Source organism: Pelophylax lessonae (genome assembly GCF_965119305.1).
Source record: "Pelophylax lessonae genome assembly, chromosome: 3".
Taxonomy (NCBI): Eukaryota; Metazoa; Chordata; class Amphibia; order Anura; family Ranidae; genus Pelophylax; species Pelophylax lessonae.
This window is the reverse complement of record NC_138770.1, coordinates 278,332,151-278,348,956: the sequence shown is the minus strand read 5'-3', so window position 1 is coordinate 278,348,956 and position 16,806 is coordinate 278,332,151. Positions and strand designations below refer to the sequence as shown.

Genomic DNA, 16,806 nt, shown 5'->3' with positions numbered 1-16,806 from the left:
TGTCCTGTAAAGGTTTTCCCTTGAGTTATCACAAACACTAAATATTGGTTATCATAAATATACCCTACAGTGCCCACTGAAACAGGAGGGTGACTTTAACCAGGAATCTGCTGAATCCTGCTGCTGCTTTTTGACACCTGTGGGCAACTACCTGCCCCCACTGAGCCCGTACACTTTAATGACAGCCAGTGATTATCTGCAGTGATAGCTGTTGGAATCACTATGTGTTCCATGCCCATGTGAATGGAACAATTAAGCAGGATTTTTACAAACTGCCCAATGTGGCTTTCTGTATCTATAATCACAAGTCAAACCAGAATAACCCTAGCCCTGCCATTTCTTCCTCTTGCATCTCCCTTTGTCACAGATGCCACTAGTCCTTGGCATCCAGGGCAAGCACTGACACTGCTGGCAGCACAGCTGAGCTAATCCTCCTCGCACATCAGATAGCTGATGAGCAGAATAATCTCCCATAATTATAGTGGAGTCTAAAGCCTCGTACACACGCGCCGAAATTCGGCCGGGAATTTTTGTCCGACGACCGATCTGCCGATTTTCGGCTTGTTAGTATGGTGCTCTCGAAAGCCGACTCCGACTTTTCGGCCAAAAAAATTCTGGTGTGCAGGCTATAAAATTTTTGTCCACCGTCAAAACACGTCCAATTTTCGTGCAGTCAGTACAGATTTCGACAGGGAAAAATCTAATGAGCAAGACTGGGCATGCTCAGAGAAGAAAGAACACAAAGAAAGCAAACCAACACATGACATCACTTCTGAAGTAGAATTCTGTCAGAGGACAAAATTTGTGTGCAGTCTAGAAAGCACATTCCAACCAACAGACACCACTCTGGACAAAAGACGAACGACCGGTCGGCGGAAATTCATTGCGTGTGTACTAGGCTTAAGCTGTCAACAATAGTGCAGCTGCATCAGGCAGCTTTGTGCTGGGGCTCAGGAGAAGTGTGCACAGCAGGCCCTATCTGGGAGGACCTGGAGAGCTCTGAGTGGCAGTGCAGGGAGGAGGAACTCACAGCACTAAGCATTGTGTCAATAGCAGCCTGAGGGGACATGGCTGAAATCTATAGGGGCACAGTCCACCTCAGCACCTCCCTAGATCTGGCCCTGGCTGTCTCAAAACAATAAGAATGGTCTGTTCCCCGGGAAATAGCCATGACATTAATAAAAAAAAAAAAAAAGGACACAGAGTTAAAGTCCTATTCTGGTCTCATGTTGTTGAGAGATTTCCGACTTTACGTTGTTTTGTAGTGTACTGTTTAGTATGCTGACATATACTGTACAGTGATAAGAAACAAATCATGTTGCAGTGAACTTATTTTTTAGGAGCGGAAAAGGGTTGAAACCATTCAGGACAGTTTTTGCAGTATCCTCCTTATTTAGATGGTATGGATGCCCTTCGGGCCTGCATAACATTGATGTCTCTATACCATCGTCTGCTGGAGGTGCATGAACTCCCCAAGGACTATGATACATACAGTTGATATAAAAAGTCTACACACCCCTGGTAAAATGCTAGGTTGTTGTGGTGTAAAAAAACAATCAGACAAAGATAAATAATTTCAGAACTTTTTCCACCCTTAATGTGACCTATAAACTGTACAACCCAGTTAAACAACAAACTGAAATCTTTTAGGTGGAAGGAAGTAAAAATAAAAAAAAATAAAATAATGTGGTTGCATAAGCGTGCACTCCCTTAAACTAATACTATGTTAAAGCACCTTTTGATGTTATTACAGCACTCAGTCTTTTTGGGTATGAGTCTATTAGCATCTTGACTTGGCAATATTTGCCCAAACTCTAAATCTGTCAAATTGTGAGGGCATCTCCTGTGCACAGCCCTCTTCAGATCACCCCACAGATTTTAACTCAGATTCAGGTCTGGGCTCTGGCTGAGCCATTCGAAAACTTTAATCTTCTTCTGGTGAAGTCATTCCTTTGTTGATTTGGATGTATGTTTTGGGTCGTTGTCATGCTAAAAGATGACGTTCCTCTTCATGTTCTGCTTTCTAGCAGAAGCCTGAAGGTTTTGTGCCAATATTGACTGGTATTTGGAACTGTTCATAATTCCCTCTACTTTGACTAAGGCCCCTGCTCCGCCTGAAGAAAAACAGTTCCCAAAGCATGGTGCTGCCACCACCATGCTTCACTGTGGGTATGGTGTTCTTTTGGTGAAGTGCAGTGTTGTTTTTGCACCAATCATATCTTCTGGAATTCTGGCCAAAAAGTTCAACCTTGGTTTCATCAGACCATAGACTATTTTCCCACATACTTTTTGGAGACTTCAGATGTGTTTTTGAAAAATTTAGCCGGGCTTGGATGTTTTTCTTCATAAGAAAATGCTTCCGTCTTGCCAGACATATGAAGAATACGGGAGATTGTTGTCACATGTACCACACAGCCAATACTTGCCAGAAATTCCTGCAGCTCCTTTATTGTTGCTGTAGGCCTCTTGGCAGCCTCCTGACGAGTTTTCTTCTCGTCTTATCAATTTTGGAGGGACATCCAATTCTTGGTAATGTCACTGTTGTGCCATATTTTCTCCACTTAATGATGATGATTGTCTTCACTGTGTTCCATGGTATTTCTAATGCCTTGAAAATTCTTATGTACCCTTCTCCTGACTAATACCTTTTAACAATGAGATTCCTCTGATGTTTTGGAAGCTCTCTCCAGTCCAAGGCTTTTGCTGTAGGATGCGACTAAGAAAATGTCAGGAAAGACCTACTAGGATAGCTAAACTTTATTTGGGGTTAATCAGAGGCACTTTAAATGATGGCAGGTGTGTACTGACTCCTATTTAACATGAGTCTGAATGTGATTGCTTAAATCTGAACACTGCTACATCCCCAGTTATAAGAGGGTGTGCATACTTATGCAACCACATTATTTTAGTTTTTTTTATTTCCCCCAAAAACATTTCAGTTTTTTTTTTTTTTTTTTTTTTTTCAATTGAGTTGTACAGTTTATAGGTCACATTAAGGGTGGTAAAAGTTCTGAAATGATTTATCTTTGTCTCATTTTTTCACATCACAGAAACCTGACGTTTTATCAGGGGTGTGTAGACTTTTTATATCCACTGTATATGGAGGACTTGCCCATTAATTACCCAATTCTGGGACAAAATCCTTCAACTGTATCATAAACTGGTCTGAGATCGGATTCCTAATGATCCTCTAATTTAGCGGTTTAAGCAGAATATCCTCCGCTTTTTAGCTGCAGTATGTTCTGTTATATCCAGAAACTGGTATAAACCAAGCACCCCCTCCTCTTTTTGACTGAGCCTGTAGTACTTCACATGGAAAATGACAAATCAGACAGTTACAGTATTACATGGACTGTGTGGAATTATTTTAGATATTCCTCAGAATTCACCACATACTTCTCTTTAGAGCCCTTCTCTAATTCTACTATCACTCAACTGTTTATATGCTAGGCAATAAGTGAAAACTCTCTTGGGGGGGTGTTAGGCTCCAGGTTCAGGTCTCCCTTTACCCTCCCCCCTTTTTTCCTTCCTCTCTGCTCTCTTCCCTTCCCTTTGTCCCTCTCCTCTTCCCTTACTCGTTTTCTTCGTATCCATTGTTTGCTTGCTTACCATTGTCTAGTCCTGTCAGAATGTAATTGGCCTTATATTGCAGTTGCAATCAATTTCTCACTGGAGATTTATATATACACTGCTCAAAAAATATTAAAGGAACACTTTGAAAACACATCAGATCTCAATGGGAAAAAATCTCATGCTGGATATCTCTACTATTATGGACTGGGTAATGTGTTAGGAAGGAAAGGATACCACATCGTTTGATAGAAATTTAAATTATTAACCTACAGAGGTCTGAATTCAGACACCCCAAAAATAAATGGAAAAATGATGCACGAGACTAGTCTATTTTGCTGAAATTTCATTGCAGCAACTCAAAATGGTACTCGGTAGTTTGTAAGGCCCCCATGTGCTTGTATGCATGCCTGACAACATTGGGGCATGCTCCTAATAAGACAACGGATGGTATCCTGGGGTATTTCCTCCCAGATCAGGACCAGGGCATCACTGAGTTCCTGAACAAACTGAGGTGGAACCTGGCGGCGTCAGATGGACCGAAACATAATGTTCCAGAGGTGTTCTATTGGATTTAGGTCAGATAAGCAGGGGGTTCATTTAATGGTATCAATTCCTTCATCCTCCAGGAACTGGCTGCATACGCTCTCCACAAGAGGCCGGTCATCTGCTGGTGTTGGTCTACTGTGTTTTATCAAGCCCAAAGTTACCGCAGCCCTCTACTAGCAAATTCTAGAGCACTTCATGATGCCCTCTGCTGACCAGCTTTATAGAGATCCTGATTTAATTTTCCAGCAGGACTTGGAACCTGCCCAAAGTACCAATACCTGGTTTAATGATCATAGTATCACTTTGTTCGATTGGCCAGCAAACTTGCTTGACAAACCCCATAGAGAATTTGTGAGGTATTGTCAAGAGGAAGATGAGAAACACCAGACCCAACAATGCAGATGAGCTGAAAGCCACTATCAGAGAAACCTGGGCTTCCATAACACCTCAGCAGTGCCACAGGCTGATCGCCTCCATGCCACGGCGCATTGATACAGAAATTCATGCAAAAAGGAGCCCCGACCAAGTATTTAGTGCAAGCTATACTGTACATGGACATGCTTTTCCGTAAGCCAAACTTTCTGTATTAAAAAATCCTTTTTTTATTGGTCTTCTGTAATATTCTAATTTTCTTTTTTTTTTTTTTTTGATTATAAACTTTTATTGAAAAATATATTCAATACAAATAGTATGGTAAATGTAAAATTTACATAAAGGTGTTTCATCAATAAAACATTTTAAGTAATAGGCATGTGAAAAAGCATACAAGCGATAAAAAAGAAACAATAATTAAACAAAATATAAGATGTATATCCGTTCTTGATGGAAATATAGCGTTGTAAGAATGATAAAATATCCAAGAGTAGAGTGAGCAAGTTAACAGAATACGTGGGAAATCGTCAATATGTAGATTACCTCTTTCGCCTCAGTGAGAGGCGTCCAACTAACATAAACCATGGGTATGGTGTGGTGGAAAACAGAGATATCAAGTAATTGTACAGACAACATATGTTGATTGGTTAAGTTGATGTGATATTCATGTGGTTAGGGAACATTTGTATATGTACCAAGGAGTCCATTTTTGATCAAATTTGATCTTAGTGTTTGTGATGGTGTGATGGTATTGTTCCATTAGTCTTATATCTTCTATTCTACTGATGACCTGATCAAAGGGTATGAAAGTTTCTTTCCAGTGTTTGGAGATAACCCATAACATTGCGATGCAAATGGTATGTGTTAGGCGTGTGAGATCTGTAGTGATTTCTGGAATATTTTCGAAAAGTAGACATTGCAGGTGCAAGAGTAGAAATTTACATCCTGTAACTCTCTCTATTAGATTGAATACTTCCTGCCAGACATTTTTAATTTTGGGGCATTCCCAGAAAATATGTATCAGAGAGCCCACTTCATTACAACCTCTGAAACAATTTGGGGAGACCTCGGGGTAGAATTTATTCAATTTTTTGGGGGTATAATACCATATCGTGAATATTTTAATAGCCGTTTCCCTCACTCCTAGGGATTTGGTTGTCTTACACATATTTATCCACATGTCTCGCCAGTCGGCTATTGATATAGCAGTCTGTAGTTACGACTCCCATTTAACCATGTAACCAGGTTTTGTATCCAGATCACAATTGTTAAGTGAGGAATATATTGTAGAGATATGTCCCCTACTTGAGAGATCTTTTAGACAAATATGTTCATATGTGCTGAGAGGAGATCCTGAAGGCTTAGGGTAGTGTGATTCAAAGAAGTTTTTGATAAGGTCATAATTGAGCTTTTCCGATAGTGGGATATTTTTGGTGTGTAGTAACGACTCAAAAGAGGGGAAAGTCCCACCATCATATAAGTCTAGTAATGAAGTCAAATTATTTCCGGACCACCATGCGAATCTCTCGGGGGTAATAAATGCTTCAGAAAATCTGAAAGGAGGTGCCGAGAGGGGGATGAGATGCGAAGGACCATTTTTTGATGACAAGTCTCCACATCCTGAGAGCGTCAGAAACGATTTTATTACGGGAGGAGATTTTGCGTATAGGGACTATGTGGTCCCATAGTAGCCCTGCTAAGTAGTATGGGGGCGACTGAGTTTTCCTCACAGTTAATCCAAGGCAGATCTGAGGAACGATCGTGCCAATGGGCCATTTGGGCCAATCTACTACTAATATAGTAAAACCATATATTAGGAAGGCCCAGACCTCCAGTACGTTGGTGATGATATAGTATGCTCGCTGCATACCTGGGTTTTATGTTGCCCCAAACGAATTTATTGATTATAGATTGTAACTTGGTGATGTATGCTTTGGTAAGGTAAATGGGAAGTGCACGGAACAGGTATATAAATTTAGGAAGAATGGTCATTTTGATCGCTGTGATCTTACCTAGAAAAGATAGCGGTTATGAGGACCACATTTGGAGCATACCTCGTATCTTGGCAAGCAACGGAGGATAGTTGGATTGAAAAATAGAATTGTAATTTTTATTAAGTTTTATTCCCAGATATGAAATCTTCTCAGAGGCCCAGACAAACGGGAAAAGGGTCTTCAGATGTAGGGTGTCGGACTCTGAGAAGTTAATTGGTAGGGCTACCGATTTGGATAAATTGATGCTAAGACCTGAGATTCCTGCAAAGCTTTCTAAAGTATTCAATAGATTGGGTAATGTGGTGAAAGGGTCTGGTATGTACATGAGAGCGTCATCAGCATATAAGTTTAGTTTGAATGTCTCTGAGTTCTTTCTATATCCTGAAATTCCAGTATGTCTTTTAATCGCAATCGAGAGCGGTTCAATGGCAAGGGCAAATAGAAGTGGTGATAAGGGGCAGCCCTGTCTTGTGCCCCTGCCCAAAGGGAAGAAAGATGAGTTACAGCCCGGGATCTTAATTCTCGTTTTAGGATTTTTATATAGAGCAGAAAAGCCATTTAGAAACTCGTTAGAGAAGCCGAATCTGGGAAGTAATTTTCCAAGATAGCTCCAAGTGACACTGTCAAAAGCTTTGTGTATGTCCAGTCCTAATAGTACCAATTGTTTTTTAGATAAATTTGCGCCTTGTATAATGTTGCATGCAAGTCGGATGTTATCCGAAATTTGACGGTTGGGGATAAATCCTGACTGCGATGATGAGATGAGTTTTGGGATAATTTGGGATAATCTAGAAGCGAGGATTTTACTGAATAATTTAAGGTCGTTGTTAATAATCGAAATTGGCCTAAAGTTTTGGGGGCTAGAAAGATCCTTGTTCGGTTTGGGGAGTCATGTTTGCTAGGGACATTTCTTCTGGGAAGTCGTTGCCCTTAAGTATGTGATTAAAAAGTATTGTAAGTTTAGGGGATAGAATAGGAGTAAACTTTTTATAGTATGAAGCACTGAAGCCATCTGGGCCCGGTGCAGATGAATTACGAAGGGATTTAATCATATTAGTTACTTCAGTTTCTGTAATGGGGGCATTTAACTGCTCTATATCCGAGGGAGAGAGTGATGGGATAGGGATTTCATCAAACCAGGTTTGAGAGTGTATTGGTGTGGCGTCGGGGGGGGGGGGGGGGGGGGAGGAAAGTAGTGTAGAATAAGATTTTTCAAAAATGCTCAAAACCTCCTTGGGATGAGAAGTGGTCATTCCTGATGATGTATTTAATTTATATACGCGTGGAGGTTTTAACGTCTGGTTCAATTTCCTTGCCAGCATTGTGGAAGCGGTATTACCATATAGTAGGAATTTGGATCTTGAGTGTCTGAGGGATTTCTCTGCATTATCTGAGAGAATGTTATTTAATTCTATTCTCTTTTGGTCAATTAATAGCCTGGTGGATTGATCATGTAATGTAATATGGTTTCTATACAATAATTGTAATTCCCTGGTGAGATCTTGAATCTTAGCGGTACGTGCACGTTTTTTTCTAACTGCTAACGAGATTAATTTACCTCTTATATAGGCCTTGTGAGTGACCCATGTGTTTGGGATTGAGGTGTCCACAGTAGGGTTTAATCTAAAAAATTCGGATATGGAATCGGAGAGTTCCTGAGAGTCTATCGGATTGGCTAATAGGGAGTCATTAAGTCTCCATGAGAAGGGAGTAGGAGAGAGACCTATTCCCAATGTGTCATATAGCAATTATTCTAATTTTCTGAGATCCTGAATTTTAGGTTTTCACTAGCTGTAAGCCAGTCATATTTTTTGAAAGTTATTTATATTTGCAGTAAACAGCTTGAGGCACTGTATACTCATTCTATTTATAATTCAGAAACTGCCCTTTTTAATCATTTATAATTCACAAAGCCCCTTCTTTTGATTTCATTATATTTTCCACATATACTTCAAAATCAGATTCTTATACCATGACACATATAGAACACTTCTGTTCACTTTCCTTGATTTGGATCCATAATGCCGTCTAGATGGATTACATGAGGTATGTAATGACCTATCTTTAAAAGGATATGTTCTATTTTGTACTATTTGTATGTGCAATAACTTTTAATAAAAAACAGATTAAACATAAAATATCACAAGGATCCAATTTTGAAAAGGTACACACCAAATAAAATATTCTACATTCCAGCATCTGTCTTGTACACCTAGTTCCCCGATCTAAAGCCTTGTATAGGTGCTAGTATAATCATTTAATTGATTGGTCTTGAGCTTGTGAGCCAATAGGATTGTAACTTTTGCTGAGAGCTTGTGAGCCAATAGGATTGTAACTTTTGCTGAAATCCTGTTTCTATCAATATACCCTGCTGTGCTCTGAAAGACCTACTCCCAGAGACAAATTACTAAGTCAGCTCAGTGCACATTTAAACACCCTGTTGTGGTGTCCAGAAAACAGTTTACATAGATTAAAACACAGGACCAGGCCACGCTGCTAAAAACAGGATTCTTTTCTGTAAATGTAACCAATAATAATGCCATTTTACTATAGGCTGCAAGGACAAGTTGAAGCATTTTGGGGTTGATTTACTAAAACTGGAGAGTGCAAAATCTGGTGCAACTCTGCATAGAAACCAATCAGCTTCCAGGTTTTTTGCCAAAGCTTAACAAGCTGAAGTTAGAAGCTGATTGGCTACCATGCACAGCGACATCAGATTTTGCACTCTTCCGTTTTAGTAGGTCAATATCATTATGTCTAATGAAAGTAGGTCCCTGTTCCACTGTCAGCCCGGGTTTTGTCTACTGGGCTTAGTGGAGGAGGTGTTGCCATCTGTTGCACATCTAAATATTCTGCTGTTTTATGGAAGGAAAGCCATACTTCTGCACTGGAAAAAAGTTAGCCCCTCCATCTCTTTTTTGGAAGGGACTAGTTTATAGGGCAACATATATATCCAGGGGATGTGGAAAGAAAATTGATAAAGTATGGCAGTCATGGCTTAACAACATCTGCTGTGGGGTAGTAACCTACATCAGGAATGATATCTTGAGATATAATAACAGGGCTGGATAGTCCATATTAGCTGCAGACCTAGTTGGGAGGGACACATGCCTTTTAATACAAAAGACGGGAAGGCTCATAGTGAAACGGTACACACATATTCAAGATATCTGGTGCACTTTACATCCTGAAAGTTGATCATATTTGTATCTTTTCAGTTGTGGGTCGAGCTGGTTTGGGTTGAGGGTGAGAAGGACTAGGGAGAAAGGGAAGGAAGGACTAGGGAGGGAAGGAAGCACGAGGGAGGGAGGGGGGAGGTATCTTTCCATTTTTCTGGTCTTAGAGAGTTTTTTTATGTCTAGTCTAGAAACTGTGTCATAACCTGGGGGCTCCGCTTCAGGTGGTATATCTTTACTTACTCTGCCTTTAAGGTTGTATTGTTTTATACTTTATTTGTTAAGTATAATGTGAAAATCTTAATAAAAAGAAATAAAAAAAAAAAAAATTGGACTTGTGTTTTGTTTAACAAAGCTTCAATGTTCAAGCTTTGGGAGTTTAGCCATTGCCTAGAGTTGCCAATCTCGATATTATGTTTTCTACAATAAATAAGAGCAGTCATCAGTCTAGGTTTAGGCAGTGACTTTAATATCCAACAATTCATTAGCATGTTCAACGATACGCTTAAAAAAAAACTGCAATAACATTTTAAATATTTTATTACAAAATCATTTAGGCTGGCGTTCTAAACTAATTCCTGTGGCCAACAAATCTTACTATATATCATTGTCTTCGGAAACTGCACTTAAAAAAAAAAAAAAAAAAAAAAAAGGAGGAAGGGAGCTTCAAGAGAGGCTTAAAAAAATAGAGGTTATTGCTTGGAAACACATGCATGTTGTATGCATGTGTCTGGCAACCTGACAAATGTCTATTGAGGAGTCAGGGGAAAGAAAAAAAAAAATATCAACTACAAAAGAAGTCCATGGGTTTCCTGAGTACACTAAAGCTATTTTAGAAAAGGGCACAAGAAGAGAGTAAAGGTCTGTAACAGGTTAAGGGCACTTTCTCTCCACACACTGCTTTCCTCCTTCTTCATACTCCTGTTTGGAAATCCACATCTGTTGGAAGGTTCCCTGTGAAAAAAATAAAAAATTATCAGCAAATCAGTCAAATTGAAAGCAAAATCATCCATGAAGATACAGTTCATAACTACAGTGTGCACATTGTAGGCAACTATTACTTTTAGCAGGAGGTTTCTTTTTTTGTATTTGAAAAGCCTAAAATGGTCTGACAAGGTTTAATGCCAATCAATCATAGACAAGACATTGCTTGCCTGCCTATTATATATACATTACTGGCCTAGGCCATCTTTATGTACAGCAACAATTATTTTTTCAGATGGTCAGAGAGTTCTTTGCCATGAGGTGCCATGGTGAACTTCCAGTGACCAATATCAGAGAGTGAGAGCGATAACACCAAATTCAACACACCTGCTCCCCATTTACACCTGAGACCTTGTAACACTAATGAGTCACATAACAACGGGGAGGGAAAATGACTAATTGGGCCCAATTTGGATATTGTCACTTAGGGGTGTACTCACTTTTGCTGCCAATGGTTTAGACATTATTGGCTGTGTGTTGAGTTTTTTTGAGAGCACAGAAAATGTACACTGCTAAACAAGCTGTACACTCACTACTTTACATTGTAGCAAATTGTCATGTCTTCAGTGTTGTCACATGAAGATATAATAAAATATTTACAAAAATGTGAGGGGTGTACTCACTTTTGTAAGATACTGTGTGTATAATTAATATATATACACACACATACATATATATATATATATACACACACATACATATATATATATATATATATATATATATATATATATATATATATATATATATATATATATATATATACACACATATACATACATACATACACACATATACATACATACATATACACACACACACACAATAAATGTGTATGCATATTGCAAAGTAATTTAGGAAAGCCACTACACGCTTTTGACTATGATCCTAACCATAATAAGAAAGCCCATCTGTGGGAAAAACCCAGTCTCCACTTAAACACTCACCAAAGAAGCAAGGATAGAACCACCAATCCATGAACTAAACCGCCTTTCCACTGTTGTGTTATTTGCAATCAATTTTAACCTCATGCTCTGGGGGGGGGGAAAAAAAAAAAAAGATACATGCGGTAATAAATATACTAAAAATGTTACAATAATACCGGTAGGTTAAAAGCCCAATCAGTCTTAACAACATTCTAATTTGAAACATATTGGTAAATACAGATTCTTATACAGTGCATTCATAAAGTATTCAGACCCCCTTTAAGTTTTAAATTTTGTTATGGTGAAACCTAATAGTTTGAATTATTTTATTTTTTTTAAATCCTAATGTACACTTGGTACCCTATAATGACAAAGTTATAAACAGAACTTTAGAAATGTCTGCAAAAGTATTAAAAAGGAACGGAAACATCACATGTACTTAAGTAAATAAGGACCCTAAATAGTACAAGTGATGTTCCAAAAAAATAAATTCTACTGCAGGCAGACAAAAAAAAAATAATAAAAAATAACTACACGCACACACGCGATGTAGATTCATAAAAGTCCATAAAGACACGGATAAGCGAGTTTGGGGTGGAGGAACTTAACTGGCCTGCACAGTCCTGACCCCAACCCGATGAAACAGGGCCTTCTCTCAACATAGTGCCTGATCTCACATATGTGCTCCTGGTAGAATGGTCAAACATTCCCATAGACACACTCCTAAACCTTGTGGACAGCCTTCCCAGAAGAGTTGAAGCTGTTATAGCTGCAAAGGGCTGGCCAACTCTGACTAAGATGCCATTAAAGTTCATGTGCGTGCAAGGGAAGGTATCCCAATACTTTTGAAAATATAGTGTATATAAACACACTGTGGGTAAAAAAAAGTATTGAACATGTCACCATTTTTCTAGATAAATATATGCTAGGTGCTATTGACATGAAATTTTCACCACATGTGGGTAACAACCCATGCAATCCATACATACAAAGAAACCAAAACAAATGAGTTAGAAATGACACCTTTGAGACACCTCCTGTATGGAGAAACTAGTCACATTCATTGCTCAGGTGTGATTTTGGCCCATTCTTCCACACAGTCTTCAAATCTTGAAGGTTCAGTGGGCCTCTTCTATAAACTCTGATCTTTAGTTCTTTCCATAGGTTTTCTATTAAATTCTATTAAATTCAAGGTGATTGGCTGGGCCATTATAGCAGCTTTATTATCTATCTTTGAAATCAATTAAAAGTTTCCGTGGCGTTTTGTTTGGGATCATGGTCTGGCTGAAATGTCCACCCTTATTTTATTTCATCTTCATCATCTTGGTAGAGGGCAGCAGATTTTTATCAAGAATGACTTGGTAAATTCTTCTATTCATCTTTCCTTCAATAATATGAAGTTTGCCAGTACTGTATGCTGAAAAACAGCCCCACACCATGATGCTCCCACCTCCAAACTTCACTGTTGGTATGGTGGTTTTGGGGTGATGTGCAGTGCCATTTGACCTCCAAACATGGTGTGTATTATGGCATCCAAAGAGTTCAGTATTGGTCTCATCTGACCAGACTATATATTTTCCCAGTATTTCACAGGCTCGTCTAAACGTTGTGTAGCAAACTTTAAAAGAGCTTCAACATGCTTTTTCTTCATAAATTGAGTCTTGCGTGGTAAGCATGAATACAGACTATAACAGTTGAGGGCATTACATATTGTTTTCTTTGAAACAATTGTACCTGCTAATTCCAGGTCTTTCTGAAGCTCTCCACAAGTGGCCCGTGGCTCTTGGACAACTCTTCTGATAATTCTTTTCACTCCCCTGTCAAAAATCTTGCAAGGAGCACCTGGTCGTTACCCATCATGAGAGGTTTCTTGTGTGACACCTTGGTAACCTTTTTTTTTAGGCCAACCGCTAAGACTGAACTAGCTGATATTAATTTGCACTGACAAGAGACAGGATTGCTTTTTTTTTTTTTACTGATAGATTTTAGCTTGTGTCTTGGCTTCCCATGCCTTTTTGCACCTCCCTTTGTGCAATACTCATTTTTATTACACATGGCTTAATTTCTGAATGTATTTGTTTTGGTTTCTTTGTATGTGTGGATTGCATGGGTTGTTACCAATATGTGTAAAAATTTCATGACAATATAGCACCTTTAGAAATATTTACCTAGAAAAATGGTGACAGTTTCAGGGTCTTGACAATTTTCTTATAGCCTAGGCCATCTTTTGTGGATTTTTCAGATCCACAGAGAGTTTTTTGCCACGAGGTGCCATGTTGAACTTCCAGTGACCAGTATGAGAGAGTGAGAGTGATAACACCAAATTTAACACAGCTGCTCCCCATTCACACCTGTGGCCTTGTAACACTAACAAGTCACATGACTCCAGGGAGGGAAAATGGCTAATTGGGCCCAATTTGGACATTTTCACTTAGGGGTGTACTGTTAGACATTAATGGCTGTATGTTGAGTTATTTTGAGGGGGCAGCAAATTTACACTGTTATACAAGCTGTACACTCACTACTTTACATTGTAGCAAAGTGTCATTTCTTCAGTGTTGTCACATGAAGATATAATAAAATATTTACAAAAATGTGAGGGGTGTACTCACTTTTGTGAGATACTGTGTGTATAATTGAGATTATATATATATATATATATATATATATACACACACATACATATACACATACACACACATATATACATACATACACACATACATATTACATACATACACACACAGTGCCTTGCGAAAGTATTCGGCCCCCTTAAACTTTGACCTTTTGCCACATTTCAGGCTTCACAAAAATTACAGTTTTATATCTTTGTTTGAAGAATCAACAAGTGGGACACAATCATGAAGTGGAACGAAATGTATTGGATATTTCAAACTTTGTTAAATAAAAAACTGAAAAATTGGGTGTGTTCAAAATTATTCAGCCCCCTTAATACTTTGTAGTGCCACCTTTTGCTGCGATTACAGCTGTAAGTCGCTTGGGGTATGTCTCTATCAGTTTTGCAAATCGAGAGGCTGACATTTTTGCCAATTCCTCCTTGCAAAACAGCTCGAGCTCAGTGAGGTTGGATGGAGAGCGTTTGTGAACAGCAGTTTTCAGTTCTTTCCACAGATTCTCGATTGGATTCAGGTCTGGACTTTGACTTGGCCATTCTAACACCTGGATATGTTTATTTGTGAACCATTCCATTGTAGATTTTGCTTTACGTTTTGGATCATTGTCTTGTTGGAAGACAAATCTCCGTCCCAGTCTCAGGTCTTTTGCAGACTCCATCAGGTTTTCTTCCAGAATGGTCCTGTATTTGGCTCCATCCATCTTCCCATCAATTTTAACCATCTTCCCTGTCCCTGCTGAAGAAAAGCAGTGCCAAACCATGATGCTGCAACCACCATGTTTGACAGTGGGGATGGTGTGTTCAGGGTGATGAGCTGTGTTGCTTTTACGCCAAACAATGTTTTGCATTGTTGCCAAAAAGTTCGATTTTGGTTTCATCTGACCAGAGCACCTTCTTCCACGTGTTTGTTTGTCACCCAGGTGGCTTGTGGCAAACTTTAAACGACACTTTTTATGGATATCTTTAAGAAATGGCTTTCTTCTTGCCATTCTTAAATAAAGGCCAGATTTGTGCAGTATACGACTGATTGTTGTCCTATGGACAGAGTCTCCCACCTCAGCTGTAGATCTCTGTAGTTCATCCAGAGTGATCATGGGCCTCTTGGCTGCATCTCTGATCAGTCTTCTCCTTGTATGAGCTGAAAGTTTAGAGAGACGGCCAGGTCTTCGTAGATTTGCAGGGTCTGATACTCCTTCCATTGCAATATTATCGCTTGCACAGTGCTCCTTGGGATGTTTAACGCTTGGGAAATCTTTTTGTATCCAAATCCGGCATTAAACTTCACAACAGTATCTCGGACCTGCCTGGTGTGTTCCTTGTTCTTCATGATGCTCTCTGCGCTTTAAACGGACCTCTGAGACTATCACAGTGCAGGTGCATTTATACGGAGACTTGATTACACACAGGTGAATTCTATTTATCATCATTAGTCATTTAGGTCAACATTGGATCATTCAGAGATCCTCACTGAACTTCTGGCGAGAGTTTGCTGCACTGAAAGTAAAGGGGCTGAATAATTTTGCACGCCCAATTTTTCCGGTTTTTATTTGTTAAAAAAGTTTGAAATATCCAATAAATTTCGTTCAACTTCATGATTGTGTCCCACTTGTTGATTCTTCACAAAAAATTACAGTTTTATATCTTTATGTTTGAAGCCTGAAATGTGGCAAAAGGTCGCAAAGTTCAAGGGGGACGAATACTTTCGCAAGGCACTATATATATATATATATATATATATATATACACACACACACACACACACACACACACACACATATACATACATACAGACTCTTTTTTTTTTTTAACTCTTTCCCATTTTCTTTAACACTAAAAAAAAAAGTTTGGTTTTAAAGTAGAGTACAAAAAAAACTACAAAGAAACAGAATAACAGCCACCACAAGGCAGGAAGCGTTTTAATTGCAAGATTACCTTGTGAAAACAGTTTAAAAAATAAAAATAAAAGACAAAATAAAAATATTGCAGGCACCACACATGGATTGGTAAGCTGCAATAAAGGACATTTTAGTTTTGGGGTTTAGAAATGCTTTAAATAACATCAAAGGTTTTACTAAACTTCTAGAGTAGAACAAACAATCATCAAAATGTACATACCGGAGGGGTTTTCTGTGAGAGTTCTCTTGTAAGCCTGTCAGTAAATCCTTGTAATAATGTATTTCCTCCTGCTACAATCACACTCCCATACAATCCCTATTCAGAAAAGACAAAAAGGTAAATAGCAACATTTGACATTCTAAAATTCATTGATCATTTTGGTCACAAGCAACTGAAGAGTAGCAATGTACTTATCAATTTGCTTAAAGCCCATCATTTTCAATGTATGAGGTGGTATCAAAAAGTAATGACTTTTTTTAAATATCTGCTGTTCATGTGAACTTATAAAAAAAAAATGTCTAATACATATAGTCTAACTCCATGATTGTGCACTTCTGCTTTTCATATTGCACCAGATGAATCATGGATGAGAGGTTTAGACAATGAACAGTGATTGAGTTAGACGAAAGATGGTTGTTTTGAATGTTGAGATCCATACAAGCCTGAAGAATGATATGGTGATGTAATAATTGACAAGAGAAATG

At 38.7% G+C, this 16,806-nt stretch overlaps 1 protein-coding gene across 1 annotated transcript in view; it reads right to left on the bottom strand.

Moving 5' to 3' along the window:
• Positions 1-10,183: 10,183 nt before the first annotated feature.
• The window catches only part of LOC309549039 (actin-like protein 6A), a 57,170-nt gene continuing 50,547 nt past the window's right edge, over positions 10,184-16,806 (bottom strand). Inside the window, exons 12-14 of the mRNA XM_082248998.1 lie at positions 16,322-16,417; positions 11,593-11,679; positions 10,184-10,615 (exon numbers count right to left, since the gene is read on the bottom strand). Coding sequence (XP_082105124.1) covers positions 10,535-10,615; positions 11,593-11,679; positions 16,322-16,417 — 264 coding nt within the window. The 3' untranslated portion in view covers positions 10,184-10,534. The remainder of the gene's footprint in view (positions 10,616-11,592; positions 11,680-16,321; positions 16,418-16,806) is intronic.